Here is a 14,874-nt window from a genome sequence, read left to right as displayed (position 1 = left end):
TTCCCCTGTAATCTTAGTAGCAGTGTTACTCCGTAATCCTACTAGGAATTCTCATTGTAAACCGACTAGAACTCTGACCTCCTGACTATATAAAGGAGGGCAGGGCTCCTTAGATAGAGGGTTCAACAGAACAGTTGTATGACACAACACTTCATAATCAATTCGACGCAAAAGCTAACACCGACTGGACGTAGGGTTATTACTCGATCTGCGATCGAAGGCCTGAACTAGGATAAATCGACTTATCTCTTGCATTAACCATTGAGTTCTGCATACGCCGAAACCTGAACATACTGCCCCAGATACCCCCATGGCAGGCTATCGGTGGTCAAACATCGACACCTCCCTCGGTAGTCGATACCTCGACCACTTCACCTCGACTCCCCGAGGCGCCGACACAGTGCCACCTCCAGCCTCTACGCCTACGCCTCTCCCCTCCCCTCCATCTACATTCCAGTCTTCCACACATGGCACACCACTTGTCAGCCCACCACCTGCTGGCCCTTCACGTGTTGGGGCATGGTAGAGCAGTGGATCACGGCGTCTGACGATCGAAGCCACCGCCGCACGCGGGCATGACGGTGAGCTCGAGCCTGCTCTTGTGTTGCGTGTTCAAAGAAAAGAACTCTAGCGGCTTGAATCTAGCCAGAAACTAGCAAGCTACAGGGACAGATCTCCACTTTGTTCTTCCGATTCCCTGCTTCATTCTTCGATCTCTTCTTGTATCTTCTGCTAACATGTGGTCTATGATTGCAATGATGTATGTACAGTGTGCTTCAACTTGCTCTTGCTCTTGCCATCTAGATCTGATCTATGTGCCACTAGATCCATTTGTGAGTGCAATGATGTATGTACAACGTGTTGAACCGCTGATGTATGTACAACATGCTTGTGCAAGGGTGTTTTGTGTTAGCTTTTGGAATTTCATGGTGTTCAATTTGTTCTGCTCCTGGCTATACTCTTCTTAGTTCTGTCATTGAAACGAGGATAGCGATCCCCGCGGGGATCAATTCCCCGCTCGAGGACGGGGATGGGGGAAATTCAAGCCACGACGGTGTTAACGGGGATGGGGACAGGGAAAAATTCTCCCCACAGGGATGGGGATGGGGAGCCATCCCCCGATGGGGAATTCCCCATCGCCATCTTTAGAGCCAAGGCAGTTCTTCTGACTGATCTCGCCTATGGGGCCCTGAGGGTCATGATGTATAAAGAGATGGAGGCAAAGGAGTTCCTTGAAGATGCTCTGGATCAGCTCGATGAAGCTCGATACATGGCCCTCCTCCACTCCACCAAGTACCAACAGTCGCTGTGCCGATATCATAGCCAACACATGCAGGGACGAGCCTTCAATGTTGGCGACCTTGTTCTCCATCTTATCTAGAGCAACAAAGGCCTCCTCAAGCTCTCCGCGCCATGGGAAGGCCCTTACATCATCGCAAAAGTTCTTCGGCCAGGCACCTACAAGCTCAAAGATGCCAACGGCAGGGTCTACACCAATGCTTGGAACATTGAACAGCTACATCGCTTTTACCCTTAAGTTGTTTCAAGTTGTACACACCCTTGTGTAAAATTCGCATCTCCAAATAAAAAAGGCTTGTACAACCTCTTGGTTCATAGTAAAGACCAACCCTAGCCGACCAACGGATCTGGACCCACTCGGGGGCTACACCCGGTGGGTGTGGCTAATGCGGGTATAGCTGATAAAGAGTGTACACATTTAAGACTGTGACGCAACCCTATCTCCACATTCCCGATCCCTCTTTGCTCTAAGAATTTTAAAAGGCAAGGGTAATGGGAAAGAGGGCTTTTCTAAACAAGCTTGGCTGAGTTACAGAGATGTCCATGTTCTCACTCACCAGCGCGATCAAAGGCCCACTAACCATGACCCGGGTCTGTCTAAGATTGGTAAAGCAAAAAGGGGGTCGAGACGCAATAAGGGGTCAAAATACGATAACTTTTTATACAAAGTAGAAAAGTTAAGTCTTGCTCACAAGAACACAAACAAGAACGCACGACTTGTCCACACCATTTACAAATTTTTGCTTAGGCATCACCATCAAACTCACCTAAGCTAACTACTGCCACTCAGGGACGACCGATGGCTCCAAGCCATGGGCTAGCTTCTCCACCAAGGGCACCACCTCCATCTCAATCTTGTCGAGATCCTCCTCCTTGCATCTGGGCGCATAGCCTTCACTAAGCACCTCCATGTTGGTGCGCGAGTAGTGGGACCGGGCGGTCACAAACACCTAATGAACACCGAAGTGAAGCATCGTCTGAGTCAGCTCGCGTGTGCGCTCCATGATCCTAAGAGATTGAACCGCGACGGAGCTCACCCCCTCGGCTTGGGTCATCCCAAGGTCATTACAGACTACCCCAAGGGCGGTGCATAGGGAGTCATGGTCCGAGCATTTGGACTGAAGCTCCACCTTCACCGTGGCCAATTCTGTCTCTAGGCCTTAGCGTTTCTCTTCCTCAGCCACGTAGCTGTCCTCGAGGACTGCTCAGGCAATAAACAACAGAAGACACATCGAAAATTCGCAAAACGCACAATCAAAGGGAGCAGACAGCTTACCGATGTTTTCACGGATGAGGTGTTGGATCTCCCCCTTGTGATAGGTGACTTCATTAGCAAGCTGGGCGCTGCCTCCCTCAGCCCTTTGCTTCAGGTCCCTCTCCACGAGGAGCTCATTGGTGATAGAGTGAAAGTGTGGGAATAATCGATTGTATTCCATATGTGTACAAGAGTACATATAGGGTAGCCGGGGTGGCATGCAAGCCTACCGCACAGGCGCGTGATTACATCCACAATTAAGGGACCTACTATATATACAATATGCTAACACTCCCCCGCAGTCTGATCGGGAGCATGGCGGACGTTCAGGCTGGATCGAAACTCCTGAAACAACGAGGTAGGAAGGCCCTTGGTGAAGACATCGGCGTACTGTGATGTCGTCGGAACATGAAGTACCCGAATGTGACCGAGGGTGACCTTCTCCCTGACAAAGTGAAGATCAATCTCAACATGCTTTGTCCGCTGATGCTGCACCGGATTGCTAGAGAGGTAAACAGCACTGATGTTATCACAATAGACCAGGGTGGCACGGCGAGGCGGGTGGCGAAGCTCGGTAAGCAGCTGGCGGATCCAAGTAGCTTCAGCAACACCATTTGCCACAGCACGATACTCGGCCTCTACACTAGATCGGGAGACTGTTTGCTAATGCTTGGAGGACCAGGACACCAGATTGTCCCCAAGGAACACTGCGTAACCAGAGGTGGAACGTCGAGTGTCGGGACAGCTGGCCCAGTCAGCATCAGTGTAGACGACCAGCTCCGCAGGTGGTGACTGACGCATGGTCAGCCCAAGTGAGAGAGAACCCTGCAGGTAGCACAAAATCCTCTTGAGTGCAGCAAGGTGGGGCTTACGAGGATCATGCATATATAAGCAAATCTGCTAAACTGCAAAGGCGATATCTGGTCGGGTGAAAGTCAGATACTATAAAGCACCAGCCAAACTATGGTACTATGTGGCGTCGGCAACCGGAGCCCCATCTACAGATAATTTGGAGTGAAGGTCAATAGGGGTGCTGCAAGGTTTGCAAGCACTCATCCCGGCGCGCTCCAAAATATCCAGAGTGTACTGCCGCTGAGAGAGAAAAAGACCACCAGCACAATGTGTCACAGAGATGTCCAAAAAATGGTGTAGCTGTCCCATATCAGTCATGGCGAACTCACGCTGGAGAGCTGCAATAATCTGCTGGAGAAATCTGGCGGAGGAGGCGGTAAGAACAATATCATCCACATACAGCAGCAGATAGGCAGTGTCTGAACCCCGATGGTATGAGAATAATGAAGTATCAGACTGAGTCTCAACAAAGCCGAGGGACACAAGGTGTGAGGCGAACCATGGCGCCAGGCACGGGGCGCTTGCTTCAGGCCATAAAGAGACTTGTTGAGGCGGCAGACATAATCCGAACGTGAGGAGTCACCAAAACCACTGGGCTGAACACAGTATACTGTCTCGGTGAGGGTGCCGTGTAAGAATACATTCTTGACATCCAGTTGATGAATGGGCCACTGCTGAGACAACGCCAGAGATAGAACCACCCGGACAGTCGCAGGCTTGACCACTAGGCTGAAAGTCTCATCATAATCAACACCGGGGCGCTGTGTGAAACCCCACAATACCCAGCGAGCCTTGTAGCGATCAAGGGAACCATCAGCCCGCAACTTGTGATGATAAATCCATTTGCCAGTCACAAGATTGACACCAGGCGGTCGAGGAACAAGGCTCCAAGTGTCATTGGCGAGAAGAGCATCATACTCAGCCTGCATAGCGGAGTGCCAATTGGGGTCTGACAGAGTGTCCCGAACAGAGCGCGGCAAAGGCAACATGGGCACAGTGTGGAGGTTGAGGCGATCCACAGGTTGGGTGATGCCAGCCTTGCCGCGCGTGCGCATTGAGTGCGCATTGGTGACCGGGGTGATGGAGACCGGGCGAGTGGCGATGGTGCGGCCAGTTGTCATGGAGCAGCTGGCAGCAGCCCGTGCGGATGGCACAGGGGCAGCAGCACCTGGTGCCGTGGTGCTGCTGGCAGCAACCCGTGCTAATGGCACAGGGGCAGCAGCACCGGATGGTGCAGTCGGCGAGGCGACCAGGGCGCTACTGGCAGCAGCCTGTGCGGGATGCACAGGGGCAGTAGCGCCGGTCAGGGGCGAGCTGGGCGACCACATTCTAGGGCTCGACGGTGCAGGAGCAGACTAGGACGCGGCAACAGGCGCATGCACAGGCATAGGGCCATGCACGGTGGGTGACGTCGGAGGAGCCGGGGTACCTGCATGCACAATGCGAACTCCAGGAAGTGGAGCGGTGAGATCATGCTCATCCACGAGGAAGTCCAAGGCAGAGGAAGCCATTGGCGTGGTCGACATGTCGGCGAAAGGGAAAAAAGATTCATCAAAAATGACATGTCGGGAGAGAATAATGCGATTCGACTGGAGCTCGAGACACCGATAGCCTTTGTGTTCCGAGGAGTAGCCGAGGAAGACGCATAGGGAAGAACGAGGTGCAAGTTTGTGGGGTGCTGTGGAGGACAAGTTGGGCTAACAAGCACACCCAAAAACTTTGAGATGGTCATAGGAGGGTTGGGTGGAATGAAGGTGGGTGTAAGGTGTCGAGGAGGCGAGGGTTTTGGTGGGGAGGCGGTTCACAAGATAGGTGGCAGTGTGGAGGGCCTCAACCCAATAAACCGGAGGAAGACTCACCTGAAATAGCAGAGAACGCATAATATTATTAATGGTGCGAAGGGAGCGCTCGGCTCTGCCATTTTGCTGAGAAGTATATGGACACGACATGCGGAGTGCAACACCGTGGGAGAGAAAGAACGTGCGGGCGGTGGAATTATCAAATTCACGGCCATTGTCGCACTGAACGCTCTTGATGGTGGTGCCAAATTGCGTGTGAATAAAGGCAAAAAAAATTTGAGAGAGTGGAAAACATCTCAGATTTTAGACGAAGTGGAAACGTCCAAATGTAGTGTGAGCAATCATCAAGAATAACAAGATAATATTTGTACCCTGACACACTAACAATAGGAGAAGTCCAAAGATCACAGTGTATCAAATCAAAATTATGACTAGCCCTAGAGCTAGAAGATCCAAAAGGAAGCCGTGTGTGATGACCAAGTTGGCACGCATGGCATATATGGTGGAGATCATCTTTATTACATGAGATAACACTGGAACGAATAAGCTTGGATAGAGCTTCGCGCCCAAGATGCCTGAGACGACGATGCCAAAGTGAGGTGGGTGCAGCGATAAGTGCGGAGGTGCTGGTGGCGGGTGGAAAGAACGGGTAGAGGTCGCCAGAGCTATTGCACCTGGCGATCACATTCCTAGTTTGCGAATCCTTCACAGAAAGACCAAACGGATCAAATTCAATAGAACAATTATTATCGGTGGTAAAACAACGAATGGAAATCAAATTCTTAATAATATTGGGGGACACCAGAACATTGTTAAGAACAAGATTACGATGTGGAGATGAAAAAATATGTGATCCGGTGGCAGTGACAGGAAGGAGTGCTCCATTGCCCACAATGATAGATGAAGGTGTAAAAGATGATGGTGGGGAAATGGTGGAGAGGTTACCAGCGTCCGCGGTCATGTGAGAACCAGCACCGGAGTCGGCGTACCACTCAGACGGTGCCGGCGGAGTGAGCGTCATGGTGTTGAACGACTGCGCCAGGGAGTCTTGAGTCCAAGCGCCTCCATGGACGGGGTTCCAGGGTGCCGGCTGTGACACCTGGTAGGCCGGCGAGGGCCCCTAGAATGCTGGCGCTGCTTCCCCGAAGACGTACGGTGAAGGCGAAGCGGTGTAGCCGGAGCCATAGGCGCCACCGCTCGGGACGCCGCTGAAGGAGCCGCCATAGCCGTACTGCGGGACGGCGGTGAACGCTGGTGGCGCCGGTGGAGGACGCCCGTAGGGCCACATCTGGAGGGTGCTGGCCCAGGGGTGTGCAAATGACGGGTGCACACCCAGGGATGCATGGCTGAAACCGGGAGGGGCGTCAGCAGCAGGTTGCTGCTGCTGCTGCTGGCCGCCACGTTCGCCGCGGCCGCGACGTCGGTCGGAACGCTGGCCACCAGTGGGTGCTCCCTGCCGTCCACCAGAGGGCGCACCGTGGGGGCGCGCAAGAGGAGTGGGCGCCCCATAGCGCGGCGCGGCAGGGCCACCAGTGTTTGCCGCCGGGCGTGGCGCGGCGACGAGTGCGGCGGGAGGCGAGGGCGGCCTCGCGTCGATCTCCATCTCCTCCAGGAGGAGGTGCGTCCGAGCCTCCGCAAAGGTCGGGACGGGCGATGCATCTTGAGAATGGACACCATGTGGCGGAACTTGCCGCTCAAGCCACGGAGGAGGGTGAGCACCATTTGCCGATCACCGATGGGGTCGCTGAACTCTGCAAGTGACGCAGCCATGGACTCGAGACGACGGCAATAATCTGTGATCGTCAGGGAGTCTTGGCGGAAGTTGCGGAATTGCGTCTCAAGGAGGAGGGCGCGGGATTCCCGCTGACCGAGGAACTCATCCTCGAGGTAGCACCAAGCTTCGCGTGCAGGTCGCTGCCGCATCATGAGCGACTGCTGTAGATCGCCGGAGACCGTGCCGTATATCCATGTCAACACGACACAGTCGTCCTGCACCCACGCCGGGCGCGTGGGGAACGCCTCATCCTCAAGGACGTGGCGAGTTAGCGCGTACTTGCCGAGGACGGTGAGGAACATGCCGTGCCACTTGGTGTAGGTGTTGGTGGCCTGGTCGAGAATGACGGGGATGAGGGCCTTGACGTTGACAACGGCGGTGGCCTGCGCCCAGATAGCTTCGTGGGCGGCCTCGTACTCGTCCAGCACGACGGAACGGAGGCGCTCTTCCTCGGCGCGGCGTGCTTTCTCAGCACGGGCCTCTTTGGCGGCCTTGGCCGCAGCAGCCGCGGCCGCAGCATCGTCGTCGTCCGCCATGAGGGGCAGGACCGGCGGCCGCACCTGGTGGCGCGATCAACAGCACACCCGGCGATGTGTGCAGCAGGCAAGCGTACAGCACGTGCACAGCCCGTACAGCACGCAGCACACCCAGCGATGTGTGCAGCTCCAAGCACGTACAGGATGTACAGCCGCGTACAGCACGTTGACGACGACGGCGGCGGGCGGGAGACGTACAGCACGTACAATAGAAGATCAGGAGTGGAGGCAGGATCGGATCGGTGGCCACACCCGGTGACGAGGGAAGCTACGGGGCGGGCGATCGGATCAGCAGCGCGGGCGATGAGACCGGCGACACACCCGGCGACATGTAGTCAGCGACGGGGGTGGCGATCGGATCGGCGGCGGCGCTGGTTTGGGTTGCGGAAGGGTAGCGGACCGGAACCGCGATTGATACCATGAAAGTGTGGGAATAATCGATTGTATTCCATACGTTGTACAAGAGTACGTATAGGGCAGCCGGGGTGGCATGCAAGCCTACCACACAGGCACGTGATTACATCCACAATTAAGGGGCCTACTATATATACAATATGCTAACATAGAGGAGGCCTGGGCCCGAGCATCGGCGGTCGCCTACCGAGATAGGTCAAGCTCTGTTCGGAGACCCTCGGCGATCCGAAGTAGCTCATCCCGCTCCTCACGCAGCTTCGGAGCCATGTCATTGTCTTGACGCTTCTGTTCCAGCACATCAATAAGCTTCTGCCCAGCCTCCTCCGCGTCACAGCGAGCATCCCTCTCCTTGATACGGAGGCTAGCTAGCTCCTCGGCGGCAGGGACAAGCGTCGCGATCTGCTGACGAGCGGCGGCAAGTTGGTCAGCCAGCTCCTAGCGCTGTCGCTCGAACTCCGCCAGGCGGTCTCGGGCGCTCTCCTCATCGCGAAGGAGCCAGGACTTCTCCTGGCTATGAGCTATCAAAGACTGGCAAAACAGCACAAGTTAGGGAAGCACTGCAGCGCGGCCCAAATGACACCCAGGCAAGCACTCTGTACCTGGCCGGCAGGGGTGACAACATCCTAAAGCATCGCCAGCGCAGCCGATAAAGCGCGGGCGACGTCCGCCGGTGCCCAAACGGACCGCGTCACGTTCTCCTTCCTCGGCGACATCGTCAACGACGGGGCGACCCACCCCGCGACCCTGTAGGTTGGGGTCATGGGGCTGGGCCCACCCTCACGCCTGGGCCCCACCACCAAAAGGGACGAGTGCCAGGGACTGCCCCGAGCCAACCGAGGGGGCGGCCGACCCAACGGGGTGCCCTCCGACGAGGGGCGATAGCATCCTCCTCAGGCCCGCCAGCACGAATGGGGCCATCACGAAGGATGCCCCGGGACCACTCTGCCCCGTCTGCCCCAACGCAGGGGCGGCAGCTTGCGCGGCCGGTGGCTCTGTCAGCACCGTCGCTAATTCCAAGGGCACAGTCACAGCCGAGCGTTCCACGTCCGTCGTGGTCGAAAGGGGCATGCTCGTCCCCGCCTGAGGCTCCTCTGGCGGAATTACGCCCTGCGCGGGAATCACCGTCTCCTCTGGACGACCCGTCTTCGTCACAGGGGTCCACGGTGGGCTCCCTATGGTCTGCTCCTTAGCGGACTCCGAGGTCGCCACAGCCGTGCTCTCCTAGGCCTCGTCCATAGCCATTTCTGAGGTGGCGTACCCCTGAACGATTCAGCGAGCCACGAGCTTTTTGTGCGACGCCAGATCTAGGGGAACCCGCTCTTCCTCAGACCTACGAGGGAATCACCGTCAACATGGCAAACAAGCATGGAGGCAAAAGACGCGGGTATAGCCAACCTACCTCATCGATCTCAGGCCACGGGGACGCTTCGAAAACGGCACATCTGACGCCGGCGATGCCACATCGGCATGATCCCTCTTCCGGGCCCCCACCGGGTCGGCAAAGATGAGCGGAGCCGAATCATCGGACCCTGTCGATCCTAGAGGCGAAGGTGGGGCGAGGCCGCTCGTCCCCATCAGCTCGAGACACATGCCCATACCCTCCTACCCCGCGTGGAACGCCAGGGGCCACGTCGGTGATGAAGATGGGTCCACCTCCTTCTCTAGTACCTCCCAATCGGTGTTCGATAGGTCATCGACACTGGAGCCCTGACCACCATCGTCGTGCCCGTCATCGCTGTCCACGTCCCACTCATCATCATCGTCACCGTCGGTGTCCAACCCATGCTCCCTCTTCCGACGCTTCTTCTTCTTCTCCTTGTCGTCCTTCTTCATCTTCTGCAGCCTCTCGGCCGCAGCGCGGTTCCTTGTCCTCCACTCCTTGTCCTCTGGCAGTGGCGGGTCGGAGAGCCGCATCGTCAAATTGGGCTAGACAAACCCAAACTCGCGGTCAGATAAATCAGAAGAAGGGTGGCGCCGAGACAGAAGACGAGGGAAGGAACTCACCAATTCAACGAAACCTCTCGTCGGCCGCATCGGAGGATGCCCGGGGACCGGGTACAGGGGCACCACCTATGAACTCATGGCCGGTGGGCAGTACGTCACCTCCCGAAGACATTCTTCTATCTCACCGACGCTAAGCGCCAGCCCCGCATAGACGGGGTCGTCGGAGACCACGGTCCCGGCGGACGGGGCGTCCGGCGTCATTTTGTACATCAGGAGAGCGCGCGCCATCAGTGGCATCAACCTGCACACATGGTACCCCCCGATGACGCCGACGCCATGGAGGCCGCAGTCCTTCAAGGTCTGTATGGCCTCGAACACGCTAGAATCGACCAGCCTCCGCTTCTCATCCTTGACTGGCCTGTATTCCCACCGGCGCAGTGTGGCTGGGAAGTAGCGCCCAGTGAAGGCAAGAAGAGGGGCGGCCGAGTCGTTCTTCAAATAGAACCACTCGCCGTGCCACCCCTTGTTGGACGTGCTCAGGGAGATGGGCATGTACTCCGACGCACGGGACTGCCTCAGGCGGATGCTTGCGCACCCCATCGGCACCGAGTAGGTGACCTTTGACCTCTTCTCCCTCCTCTGGAACAGGGAGACGGCGAAGAAATACTTCCAGAGCTCGAAGTGGGGCTCGACCCCCAAATAGCCTTCGCACAGCGCCATGAAAGCCGCGATGTGCTGAATCCTATTGGGGTTCAGGTGCTGCAGTTCGACGCCGTAGTAGTGCAGCAGGCCACAGAAGAATCTGTGCAGGGGCGTGGCAAACCCGCGCTCATGGAAGGCGGCGAAGGAGACGATGTAGCCCGGTGGTGGATCTGGGTGGTCCTCATCTCCGAGGATACACCACTCCTGTGCGTCTGTCCTCGCACGGAGGAGGCCTTTGCGGACAAGCCCCTCCAGGCAGGACCGGCGGATGGTGGAGCGGTGCCACGGATCCATCAAGGAGCGGCGATGACAGCACAGGACGCCAGCGGAAGCGACTAGGAAAGGTGAGCGGCCTAACCCTAGCTTTCCTATAGCAGGCGGCGGCAGCGAGGAAAACACGAGCGGAGAAGGCGGACGGAAACAAGAGCGAGCGAAGGCGGGAATGCGGTTACGCGACAGGGTGAGCAGTGGAACATCCCTACATTTATGATGAAAGACAGGGCCTGAACCACCCACATCGGTCTACGGGGAGCGCCACCCCATCAGAGCACTATTCCACCAAGCCACGCGCACCCGCACGCCATGCTCCCTCGATCTCCACGCCGAGCGACGCTTTGACTGCCCAGCAGGCCGCAACCGCCACAGGTAAGTGAGACGTGGAGCCTACCAGGGACGCCATGACCCAATAAAAGCCCAATAGTTCGAAGGCTGGCCCATTTTGGGTTCGCAACTGCTCTGGGCACCCCAAGAGTAAGGGGCAGAAAGGGATGGGCCCACTAGCGGCTAATAGCCTGGGGCGCAAGCTCCATGGCCATCTCCGCCTGCATTCAAGTCTTGATTGGAAAGGGGTCCATGGTTTTCGTGAAGAGAGGCAGCGAGCCCTCGGAGCCGGTCGAACGAATCTGAGAACTATATGGACACGCCATCAGGAACATGGAGTCGATCACCAGCTGATCCTAGCCGGAATCCCTCGGAAGGGAAGCCGGGGCCCCACTTGAACTAACCCATTAGAAACTCGCCGAGCACCATGACTCGTCCAATGAGGAAAGCATGGCACGGCTCAGCCCTTCCGTCTTCCCGAGAAGACGCGCGAGGGAGTACCGCAACAAGACAAAACGGCCCCCCAGACGGACCTCCGCAGCGCGCCTGGGCTCAGGGGCTCGAGTTTGCAAAGAAAGACAGACGGTGTGGCCGCACGAAAACACTAAAAAGCCTAACGACCCGCGAAGGACCCACGCGACCGCTGTGAATGGAGTCTGACGGCATCGCGCACCCCGGAATGAAGGAATAGTTATCTTTCATTAAAAAAGGCTCGAGGGCTCACATACAAAAGTGCGTGACACAACCGCCGCCTTTCTTTTTGCTACTATCCTACAGGTCGGCAGAAGGGGGATTCACGACCATGCGAACTAGAGCATGCAGCACAACCGCCGCTTCATCACCGCCGTCTTCAGGTTTAGCAAGAAGCGCGGCTATACCGCCAAAAGCTCGCGATGCGGGCTAGGTGGCCTCACGGATGACCTCCTCGGCGGGCACCTTGGCGACGACGGCGTCCGCGGCCACGTCGAAGTCCTCAACAAGCCCGTCATGGTCCGTCGCTCCCTCACCCTCCGGGAAGCCCACCAGGTGGCGGAGCTCGTGCCCTAACCGGACCTGGGTCGCCGCCAGGGCGACCGACGCCCCGCGGTGGACGCCGAGCTCCACCACATCCCTGACACGCTCAGGGATGTCGAGGAGGCGCTCCTCCCGCCGTCCGCCCGGGACACGCACGAAGCCGTCCGCCACGTCCGCGGCCTCCCAGAGCGCGTGCAGCTCCGTCTCCAGCTCTGGTCAAGGCAAAACAAAGTAAGCGGGGACTAGTGAAATGGGGTGGAGCAGGCGAGGGGAGGCGAAGTCTATTGGGGAAGACTTACCAGCCACCCAGCCATCGGCGTCCACAAGCTGGGCACGGATGATCTCCACCTCTAGCTCGGCCGCTCAAAGTGAGGCCTGGGTAACCTCGAGGTACCCACGGAGCCGCTCCGATTCCGGCTCGCGCCCAGCCGTCGGCACCCCGGATGACAACGGCGCCGAAGAAGCCATGGAGGGCATGCCAAGGGCCGGGCGCCGCCCACGCCCAGCGTGCAACGTCACACCCTACTCCAGCAGGCGATGCCGGATCGGCCTCTCCTCCCTAGGCTCATCGCCAGCGAAACGCTTGTTGGGCTCCATGGGAAGGGCGAAAGCGAAAGGGTATGGGCATGGCAGGCAGATCAGCTGAGGCTAGATGGCAAAAGGCAAGGGGGTGTCGTGGTCTATAAAAAGACCAAGGGAAGCCCAACCGGCATTGGATTGAGCCATGGCAGCGGATGCCACTCCTCGCTCTCGTCCAATCGCCTCCCCCGCCTCACGAAATTCCCTAGGGTAGCGCTCCCACTTCCGCCACTCTCACCGGCCCACGCGTCCACTACATCCCTTCGCCGTGTCCCCTAGGAGCGCATGCGCAACCCCGGGCCTATGCTTCGGGAAGCGCACCGAACGACGGAGAGATCCAGGGGGGCGTGGACCATAGCGGGCCTAGGGTTTGCGAGGCCTGGGATTGCCCCGTCGGCCCACAAGAGCTCAGGCACGCACGCCCGTGCCACTGGAAAACCCAGGCCCCGGTGAATGGGACCGCGACCTAATCTGGGCCGATCCGTTGACGACTCGCTAGGCCCAGCAAAGGCCCAACAAGGAGAGCAACTATACGTCCCAGCCGATGTGCCTCGGCGAAGGGTACAAAGGATTGTGACCATGGGATGAACAAAGTCTCCGGGAGGAACCGTTCCCCTACGCTTAGGGGCCCAGGGGTCGAACCCTACAAGCGCACGACGATCCCACCGAGATCGCCCGGGGGCTCGGGGGCTCAAGAAGCCCGTAGCGTGATCGCGAAGCGACAAGAAAGCCTATGGTGGAATGCTACATTCCATCAAAGACTCAGGGGCTACACCCGGCGGGTGCGCTTGTGCACACCCCTGACTAGACCACGAAAAGACAAAAATCTCTCGAATAAAAGTCTCTGGAGGAACGTCTTCATTCCACCAGAGGCTCGGGGGCTACACCCGGTGGGTGCGCTCGCGCGCACCCACCAGTTAGACCAGGCAAGGGTCAAGGATCCAAAAGGATGAGGACCTCAGATAAAAGCCTACGAAGGAGTGCTGCACTCCATCCCAGGCTCGGGGGCTACTGTCGGATATAAATATCACGACTACTGATGACAAGAAGATTAGCCCGCATAGATACTGGCTCAGCCGATAATAAAGCAGAGCCGTCCGACCCGTCCCGACCCATGGGACGTGGGCCCTGCCTTAGCCGACCCCTTGGGGGAAGTTTCCGTCTTGCCCGACCCCCAGGGAGTGGGCCCACCCTGGCTGGCCCATGGGATGACGAGTCCGACCCAAGGGGCACGGTCCCCTCAACAATCAACCCCACGGTGGAGCACTCCGTCTCGCCCGATCCACGGGGGCCGCTCCGTTTCGCCCGACCCCTCGGAAGCACGTCTCATCTCGCGCCGACTCTCCTGTGCGGGTTTCCGCCCCGTGACATTATGTAGAAGGGCCCTTGGGCGGAGCAGATAAGGCCAATGCCTCAAATCCCTGCGTCCTTTCTAGCTACCCTGTACGGGGACGAACAGGACGCGGGTGGCTCGCGTCATCCCCAACCACTCCTGGGCAGAACCCGTCAGCCCAGAAGCGACATATCAAGCCTGGGCTCCCACGATGGCCCAGGATGTGGCTACAGGAGGGCACTATGCTGCCTAATCTGCGTACAGCGGGCATCCCATCACCCCTGTTGGCCATCTCATCCCCTGTAACGAGATGGAGAACCTCGCCCCAGTCAGCTGGACCCGTACAGAGCAACAAGGGCTAGGAGTGGCGCTCATCGCCATCAGCGACCGTGCTATCCATAGGGATGACCCGGAAGGAAGAGAAGATGAAGCCATTGCCCATCCCTCCTTTTTGTTTTTCTCTTTCTTTTTTTTTCTCCTTAACCTCTTTTTTCCTTCACGTCTGTAACCTTACCTCCCCTTGAGCTATAAAAGGAAAGGCACGGCTTCCTATCTGGGACACGAGAACATACGCAGTCGCTCTCACACACACATCCACTTATAGAGATATGAGAACATTTTTCTCTCTCCACCGTTTGTATACCCCTCTTACAAATTTAATGTAAACATGAGCCATAGCTCAAAACTGGACGTAGCACGTTCCGTCCGAACCGGTATACATCCTCTTGTCACTTTGCACGCCATCGGGCAAACACATCGAAACACCGACAATG

General features: G+C 57.4%; 2 protein-coding genes across 3 annotated transcripts; both read right to left on the bottom strand.

Annotated features, from left to right (window-relative positions):
* Positions 1–7,961: 7,961 nt before the first annotated feature.
* LOC136532192 (uncharacterized) lies at positions 7,962–10,983 on the bottom strand. The gene is made up of 4 exons (XM_066524793.1): positions 9,934–10,983; positions 9,329–9,855; positions 8,529–9,259; positions 7,962–8,457 (listed from the first exon to the last, which is right to left on the bottom strand). Exon 1 carries the CDS (start codon positions 10,867–10,869, stop codon positions 10,000–10,002), a length of 870 nt encoding a protein of 289 aa, XP_066380890.1. The 5' UTR covers positions 10,870–10,983; the 3' UTR covers positions 7,962–8,457; positions 8,529–9,259; positions 9,329–9,855; positions 9,934–9,999.
* An 872-nt stretch (positions 10,984–11,855) lies between these two features.
* LOC136532184 (uncharacterized) lies at positions 11,856–12,820 on the bottom strand. 2 transcript variants are annotated; one of them, XR_010778183.1, is made up of 2 exons: positions 12,489–12,820; positions 11,856–12,401 (listed from the first exon to the last, which is right to left on the bottom strand). XR_010778183.1 is itself a non-coding variant. In XM_066524785.1 (2 exons), exons 1-2 carry the CDS (start codon positions 12,501–12,503, stop codon positions 12,076–12,078), a joined length of 333 nt encoding a protein of 110 aa, XP_066380882.1. In that variant the 5' UTR covers positions 12,504–12,820; the 3' UTR covers positions 11,856–12,075. The 2 variants fall into 2 exon arrangements, 1 of the variants encoding a protein (XP_066380882.1); XM_066524785.1 differs by having other exon boundaries at positions 11,856–12,393.
* Positions 12,821–14,874: the final 2,054 nt, after the last annotated feature.

Source organism: Miscanthus floridulus, unplaced genomic scaffold (assembly GCF_019320115.1).
Source record: "Miscanthus floridulus cultivar M001 unplaced genomic scaffold, ASM1932011v1 fs_548_2_3, whole genome shotgun sequence".
NCBI lineage: Eukaryota > Viridiplantae > Streptophyta > Magnoliopsida > Poales > Poaceae > Miscanthus > Miscanthus floridulus.
Note: the sequence above shows the minus strand (reverse complement) of the source record. Positions and strands in the feature narration are given on the sequence as shown.